Here is an 8,825-nt window from a genome sequence, read left to right on the forward strand (position 1 = left end):
TTGAGCATAATCGGACGTCCGTTGAATGGTTTAAAGAACAAGTTATGAACCAATTATCTGATACTCCTAGTGATATATCGAATACCTTGAAATGGTTGGCATATGGGTCAAAGATGCAAGTTCTTTCCTATGAATGGTATGAAATTAATTGTTATACATTTTACACTAAGCGGCAAGATGACAAATCGACGATGGAAAACAGTGGTGTTACGATGAGGGCTTTGTCATCAACGTATAAAAGTAAAAGAGATAGAACGATTGTTGAGACAATGAATTCTTAATATGGGTTCATTGAAGAGATATTAGAACTTGACTATGTTGACTTCAAAATTTCGCTCTTCTAATGCAAGTGGGTTGATATTCGTCATGGTGTAAAGAAGGATTGAACATGACTTTTTTACATTAGTCAATTTCAGCCGGTTAGGGCATCATGAAGATAACTGAATATTGGCATTACAAGTAAAACAAGTATTTTACATGGTTGGCCCTGCCGATTCAAAATGGTTTGTTGTCATCGAAGGAAAAAGGAGAATACTTGGAATTAATTATGTACATGATGAAGAAGACTATGAAACACAAATATTCATTCAAATTACATTAGAGGAATATCTAGACACAAATTACATTCGTAGAGACCACAATGAGGGATTTTACGTTGGCAAAGAAATAGCTGATTAATAGGTAAATTATTATGTAATATTGACTCAACTACTAATGTTTATATCTTTAATTATATATTTTTTGGTTTGTTCAAATAATTGTGTATTACTTTATTGATTAATCTAACATGTATTTGGTTTCAGGTGCAATGATGGAGGATGAGATAATGTGTGATGCATCTGAGCCCGAGATTACTGATGGAGCTGCTAGGAAGGAAAAAGTGAGTAGGCCAAGAGGTCCTACAAAAGGGATACGTTCCAAACCCGAGGTCCAAAGAGTTCTTCAATGGGATGAGTTGATACGTCCGATTGGGGAATATGATGGTGCGTAGAAGACATTGTTGTTGTTGTTTGCTTGTTTTGTTGTTGTTGTTGTTGTTGTTGTTGTTGTTGTTGTTTGTTTGTTTGTTTGTTTGTTTATTTGTTATTTTTGTTCTTGTTTGCTTGTTTTGTTGTTGTTGTTGTTGTTATTGTTGTTTGTTTGTTTGTTTATTTGTTGTTTTTGTTGTTGTTTGCTTGTTTTGTTGTTGTTGTTGTTGTTGTTGTTGTTGTTGTTGTTGTTGTTGTTGTTGTTGTTTGTTTGTTTATTTGTCGTTTTGTTGTTGTTTGTTTAGTTGTTGTTGTTGATGTTATTGTTCTTGTTGTTCTTGTTGTTCTTGTTCTTATTGTTGTTTGCTTGTTTAGTTGTTGTTGTTTTTGTTAATGTTGTTGTTGTTGTTGTTGTTTGTTCAAGAGTGTTTAGTTTAGTTTAGTTTAGTTTAGTTTAGTTTAGTTTAGTTTAGTTTAGTTTAGTTTAGTTTAGTTTAGTTTAGTTTAGTTTAGTTTAGTTTTGTTTAGTTTAGTTTAGTTTAGTTTAGTTTAGTTTAGTTTAGTTTAGTTTAGTTTAGTTTAGTTTAGTTTAGTTTAGTTTAGTTTAGTTTAGTTTAGTTTAGTTTAGTTTAGTTTAGTTTAGTTTAGTTTAGTTTAGTTTAGTTTAGTTTAGTTTAGTTTGGTTTGGTTTAGTTTAGTTTAGTTTTAGTTTAGTTTAGTTTAGTATAGTTTGGTTTTGTTTTGTTTTGTTTAGTTTAGTTTAGAAGTGTTTTGTTTTGTTTTGTTTTGTTTGCTAATTTATACTAATTTTAACTTTAAACTTTGTTGTTGATTATTGAAGCTAGCTAGTGTTGGAGTGTTGAGTTCGATTTCCTTATTTACAATTTTGATATTGTTATGCTATCGCTCATATTTTACTTTTTTTCATAGTAAATTGGTTTATATGTGCAAGTATATATTTATCATTCAATTAAGATTAGATGTAAAAAGCTTTGTTTTTTAAAGCCCTATGTATGCATCATCATATCATAGGCCTAGATACCCGTTTGAGAATTAGTCATTAGGAGTAAGTCTTGTATAGTCCCCAGTTTAGGATTGTCCTTAGATTTTTAATCTCACTTAAGTGGTGGATGTATGTCTTTTTTTCGATTCTAGAGGAAAATCTTGGCCTGTCGTTTCCCCACTTATGTTCTCTGGGTACATATCTAGATATAAGAACTATATATCTACATCGTGTACTTGGAGAACTGTAGGAAAATGTTGCCGAATTGTCCGTAGAATCGAAAAGAAGACATACATTCACTGGTGAGATTAGACATCTAAGGCTGGGTTAGGTTGGAGTGATAAGGACCCTTGGAAAGTATGCCTAATTTCATTAAATGTATATTGTTCATTAAATCTAATCATGTACTGAAGTTCGTTATTGACATGAGGTACTTGTTACTTGTGTTTAATTAGAGGTTTGATTGAAATGAATCGTGCATGGATTTATGGTAGTCGGGACACGTGTGATGTAACATCTCGTCCAAAACCAAGAAGACATAGCCTTAAGATAAGGAAAAGGTTATAGATAATGGCAGCGGAAATATACAGAGACGGAGATGCCACTCTAAGGAGTAGAACAAAAACGAAAATCGAATAATCATCATAAGTAAAGGGAAAATGAGGTCACATACCCTCATTCTTCAACAAGTCTCAAAGAGTCATAACGCCACCAAGAAATCCTCAAAATCATAGAGTAAACAGAACTAAGACAACTGAAATCCATAGTTCTAATACATAAGTCAAAACTAGAATTAGCTACTTAAACCAACTAAGTATCTAATCCTAAGTCCAGATTTGAAACGCTTATCCACTATGACAAGCTCCCTTTCTTTGCTCACACGGGGAACACACACACCCCCGGTCCAGACTAGAACCACTCTAAACAGCGTCACCATCTGCACAAAGATACAACAATTTCCACAATCAGTGGGGAGTAACTAGCAGTTCTCCCAGCTCAAATAGAAACAGAGAAGAGCTTAAATAATTAGAAACAACGTCAGAAAACATAATACCAAACACCAACTCACTATAAGAACAAACGACAACCATGCAACCATTGCGGTCAACGTTGCAAACAAATGCAACAAATGGGGTCCACAAGCTCAAACATAACAGACCATACCGCGTGTGAGTAGACTCATTGGACCATGCCGCCCAAGGCCTACATTGCATATTCGAGGAACAATACCGCCCCTTTTTGAATAGCTATAATCTACGGATCATACCATACCGCCCACGGTTTAGTAACCAAATCCTAGGACCATACCGCCCTTAGGTTATCGAGCATAAATTTCTAGGACCATACGCGCTTAGATTAACCAACGCAAACTCCTTGAACCATACCGTTCATAGGATTTCCTAAGGAAGACCTCTAGAACCATATCGTTCCTAGAGTTACTCTATCATCAACGTGCAATCATACAAGACAAGCACACATCAATCAAATCCAACCATCAATAAGAACAAGTTATGAGCGTAACTCAACCAATCAAACCCAACAAGGTTCCCACATGAGTTTGCATAGCCAACACAAACAACCGGCACGTTTCAAGACTCAAAACCAATAGTTACCCATCACATGAGGCCACATACCTTTAACGTAATACTTAAACCACCCAAAAACTACTCAAACATCCTTAGCATACTTAACTAAGACCAACCAAGCAAAGATACACAAACTGTAAACCAAAAAGAAGAAATAAAGACACCACATCACGACCCAGGGCAGACCACCCGTCGCGAGGTGCGACAAGGCTCGCGGGTCGCGACTGGCAGCCATCGCGAGCAACCTTCTGTCGTGGCCTGCGACCTTCGTTCGCTTGCCCACGAAACTCCTCCGAGGCTTGCTCCAGCCATCCCCTTCTACTCCTGCTTCCCTTTACACCCACACTTACACCAAACAACCTCGTAACGACCATGACTCACCAACAATAACCCAACAAAGGTCGCAGGCCACGACAGAAGGCTCGGGATACTCAGAGAAATTTCGGGGTGTTACAATCTCCCCTCCTTAAGAAAAAGTTCGTCCTCGAACTTAAAATAACAAGGAAATACCTGAGACAAAAAGCTCGGGATACTTGACCATCATCGACTCCTCCGTCTCCCAAGTGGCTTCCTCGTACTTTTGGCTTCTCCAAAGCACCTTACCCAAGGGTATCACCTTCCTTCTCAGGGCACGATTTTGACGGTCCAAGATCTGAACAGGTCGCTCCTCAAAAGTCATGTCCGGCTCAATAGAGACCGACACTATAGGAATGACATGAGACGGATCACTGCGATATCTCCGCAACTGCGACACGTGTAACACATCGTGCACCCTCGACAACTAAGGGGGCATAGCCAATCTGTAAGCCACCTCCCCAATCCTCTCGAGAATCTCATAGGGGCCAACATACTTCGGGCTTAACTTGCCTTTTTGCCCAAATCTCGCCACTTCCTTCATTGGAGATACTTTCAACAGCACCTTATCCCCAACGGTGAAAAAAATAGGCTTTTGACCCAAGTCTGCATAAGACCTCTGCCTATCTTGAGCAGCCTTCATTCTAGCCTGAATCACCTTTACTTGCTCGACAGTATCTTGGATCAAGTCTGGTCCCAACACCAACGAGTCACTTATGTCGCTCCCAGAAGTGGGACTACGACACTTTCGCCCATACAAGGCCTCATAAGGAGCCATCTGAATGCTAGCATGGTAACTATTATTGTAAGAGAACTCCACCAAGTTCAATGACTTCAACCAAGACTCTTGAAATTCCAAAGCACAAGCTCGGAGCATATCCTCCAGAGTCTGAATAGTCCTCTCTGTCTGCCCATCCGTAGCAGCATGGAAAGCGGTACTCAATTTCAACTTAGTGCCAAAAGCTTCTTGCAGAGCAATCCAGAAATGAGACAAGAATCTAGGGTCACGATCAGATACTATATCCTTCGGAACACCGTGCAATCGAATGATTTCATTAGCGTAAGCTTCCGCTAACTCTTCCATAGACCAAGTATTCTTCATCGGAATAAACCGAGCTACCTTAGTCAATCGGTCCACAATCACCCATATTGCGTTTTTACCACCAGCAGCCCTCGGAAGACCCATAACGAAGTCCATCGAGATAGAATCGAACTTCCACGCGGGAATTGGTAATGGTTGTAGCAAACCACCCGGTCTTTGATGCTCGATCTTAATCTTTTGACACACCAGACACCTGGCCACAAATTCGGCCACTTCCCTCTTCATGCAAGGTCACCAGAAATTAGCCTTGAGATCCTTGTAAAGCTTATCACCCCCACGATGAACAGAGTAGGGCGAACAATAAGCTTCTTCGAGGATCTTCTCCTTAAGCTCCAAGTCATTAGTCACACACCAACGACTCATAAACTTCATACCTCCCTCGAAATCGACTTCGAAATTTTCGGCTCGGCCCTGAGCCTTAGCTTCACGGATCTTTTCCAACTTAGGATCATTCTTATGCTTCTCTCGCAACTCTTGGAACAAGGCAGGCTCGGCATTCATAGCACAGAGAGTTTCCACCGAACCCCGAGGTACCACCTCGATTTCAAGCTTCCGAAATTCATCACATAAGTCCCTCGGCGGAACTCTAACTGCATTAAGAGAATGCTTCGACTTCCGACTGAGAGCATCCGTAATCCTTGATCAACTCCAACCATCTCCTCTGCCTCATATTCAAATCTCTTTGAGTGAAAATGTACTTGAGGCTTTTGTGGTCGGTAAACACCCTACACGAAACCCCATACAGATAGTGTCCCCAGATTTTAAGAGCGAACACCACAGCAGCCAACTCCAAATCATGAGTAGGGTAATTCTTTTCATGCACCTTCAACTGCCTGGATGCATACGCCACCACTTTCCCTTGTTGCATAAGAACACAACCCAAACTAAGCTTCGATGCGTCAATGTATACTTCAAACCCAACCCCTTCAGTATGCAAGGTCAGAACAGGAGCGGTAGTGAGGCACTTCTTCAATTCCTAAAATGCTTTTTTACACTCTTCGGACCACACAGGAGCTTGCTCTCCTTCTTCATCAATTTAGTCAACGGCTGAGCTATCCTTGAGAAATCCTTAACAAACCTTTGATAGTAACTTGCAAGACCAAGGAAACTCCGGATCTCGGAAACATTCTTAGGACTCTCCCATTCCACCACAGCTCTAACTTTGGAAGGATCTACCATAACTCCATCCTTGCTGATAACATGGCCTAGGAACGACACCTCCTTCAGCCAGAACTCACACTTTGAGAACTTTGCAAACCATTTATGTTGCCTTAGAATACCCAAGATCAACCTCAGATGTCTCTCATGCTCTTCTACATTCTTCTACACTCTTAGAACGGTTCATCTGATCCATGAATATAGCAGGGGCATTAGTCAAACCGAAGGGCATGACCAGAAACTCATAGTGCCCATATCTTGTTCGGAAGGCGGTCTTAGGAATATCCTCCTTCTTCGCCGAAATCTGGTGATAACCTGATCTCAGGTCTATCTTTGAAAATACACCCGCACCCTTAAGCTGGTCAAACAAATCTTCAATGCGGGGCAAGGGATACCGATTCTTAATAGTCACCTTGTTCAATTCCCGATAATCAATGCAAAGCTGCATACTCCCGTCTTTCTTTTTGACAAACAGCACAGGAGCACCCCTAGGCGAGACACTTGGCCTAATAAATCCCTTATTAATCAATTCTTGCAACTGAGTCTTCAACTCTTGCAACTCAGCAGGCGCCATCCTATACGGGGCCTTTGACAAGGAGCAGTACCAGGAGTCAAGTCAATGCTGAACTCAACTTCTCTTTCAGGAGGGATACCTGGTAGCTCATCAGGAAACACGTCCGGATACTCACGGACAACAGGGATGTCCTCTAATTTCACCTCTTGGGTCAAATCTTTCACCATACAGAGGAACACTTGCTCCCCTTTCTGACGGAGCCTTTGCATTTTGAGAGCAGATACGATCTTTACTCCCTTCTTCAACACCACTCCACTATAGGAGATACGCTTGCCACATGGACTACGAAGAGTCACTTTTTATCGCGGCAATGAATCTGAGCACGATACTTGAACAACCAGTCCATGCCCAAAATAACATCAAACTCGACCATGGAGAATGCCTTGAGATCGGCAGGCAGATCAATACCCAACACAAGATAGGCACTCCACAATACTCGGCCAAACAAGGGTAGTTCTCCCAGAAGGTAGAGAAATAAGAGTTCGAATAGGAGAACTCGAAGTCAAATTAGCTTTCTTGGCAAACGAATTAGACACACAAGACACAGAGCACCAGAATCAAACAACACAGAAGCAGAAACAGAATTAACAAGAAAGGTACCAGAGATGACGTCGGGATGAACATCGGTGTCGGAATGAGTCATACTGTAAACCCGATTCTTGGCGGAGCAGAATGACTAGGAGGAACAGGGGGCTTAGCTGTAGCCCTCGGATTCTTGGGACACTCATAACTCTTGTGACCCGCCTCTCTACAATAGAAGCAAACAATAGCAGCACCCTCACAATCCTTTCCCGGATGTAAAGGCTTCTCACACCTCCGACACTTGGACGGATCAGAACCCTGCCTAGAACCGGAGCCTTGGTATCCACCACGGAAACTCGGCTCAAACCTCGGCTTCTTAGCCGGACCAGGAGCAACAGACGGAAAAGGCTTCCTCACAGATGCGGCCTTAACAGCTTCTTCCTCTCTCACTGATGCATGAACACTAAGGGCCATCTCATAAGCAGCTTGAAATGTAGTAACCCCCGAACACAGCACCAGGTCCTTACCCTCGGATTCATCTTCTTTATATATCTCTTAACCCTCTCAGCTTCGGTGGGAATGACAGTACCAGCAAATTTAGACAGCTCCGTGAAGCGGTCGGTGTACTTCTGGATGTCCATATTCCCTTGAGTCAGAGATAGAAATTCTTCCTGCTTTTGCCAGCGCAACTCATCAGGGTAAAATCTCTCTTTCAGCTTGGCGGAGAACTGGGTCCACCCAAAACCAGTTGTAGCCATACACACATCCTTCACCGTACTCCACCAATTATCCGCCTCTTTCTTCAGATAGTACGTCCCAATCGGTACCATTTCGGCAGCAGAGCAGTTTGTTGCCGTGAATAGCTTCTCCATCTCCCTTAACCAGTTTTCCAAAGCCACAGGATCAGCAACACCATCATAAGTAGGGGGCCTGTGACGGTCAAACCGGTCGAAAGCAGACTGCTCACTACTCGAAGAAACAGCCCTATTAGCTAAAGAGATGAAAGCATTTTCCAGGCTTACTCGACGACGACGCTCAGCTTCCTTTCTAGCGGCTAACTGTTGTCGTGGAGGCATACTACAAAACAGAAACTATCACATTAGTCTATCAAAATCACATAAGCAGACATTAAATCAATAAACATAGTAAACAAAATGTTTCCCCAGGTTTACTTCCTACCCAGGTAACTCTCATACACTCTAGACTTGAAATCTAAGACACTAGTAATCCTAGTCACAAGTCTACTCATCTTCTGGAAAAATAATAGCATCCTAAACAGAGCTTCTGGAACGTTTTGCTCTGATACCAACTGTAACATCCCGTCCAAAACCAAGAAGACATAGCCTTAAGATAAGGAAAAGGTTATAGATAATGGCAGCGGAAATTTACAGAGACGGAGATGCCACTCTAAGGAGTAGAACAAAAACTAAAATAGAATAACCATCATAAAAGTAACTCCAGTACATATAATCAAAAGGGAAAATGAGGTCCCATACCCTCATTCTCAAAAGTCTCAAAGAGTCATACACCACCAAGAAACCTCAAAATCATAGAGTAA

The 8,825-nt window shown here is 41.4% G+C and overlaps 1 protein-coding gene across 1 annotated transcript; it reads right to left on the bottom strand.

Annotated features, from left to right (window-relative positions):
• Nucleotides 1-7,384: 7,384 nt before the first annotated feature.
• LOC130591838 (uncharacterized) lies at nucleotides 7,385-8,343 on the bottom strand. The gene is made up of 2 exons (XM_057395774.1): nucleotides 7,857-8,343; nucleotides 7,385-7,752 (listed from the first exon to the last, which is right to left on the bottom strand). Exons 1-2 carry the CDS (start codon nucleotides 8,341-8,343, stop codon nucleotides 7,385-7,387), a joined length of 855 nt encoding a protein of 284 aa, XP_057251757.1.
• Nucleotides 8,344-8,825: the final 482 nt, after the last annotated feature.

The sequence above is a fragment of the Beta vulgaris genome, chromosome 6 (assembly GCF_026745355.1).
Source record: "Beta vulgaris subsp. vulgaris cultivar EL10 chromosome 6, EL10.2, whole genome shotgun sequence".
NCBI classification, from domain to species: domain Eukaryota; kingdom Viridiplantae; phylum Streptophyta; class Magnoliopsida; order Caryophyllales; family Amaranthaceae; genus Beta; species Beta vulgaris.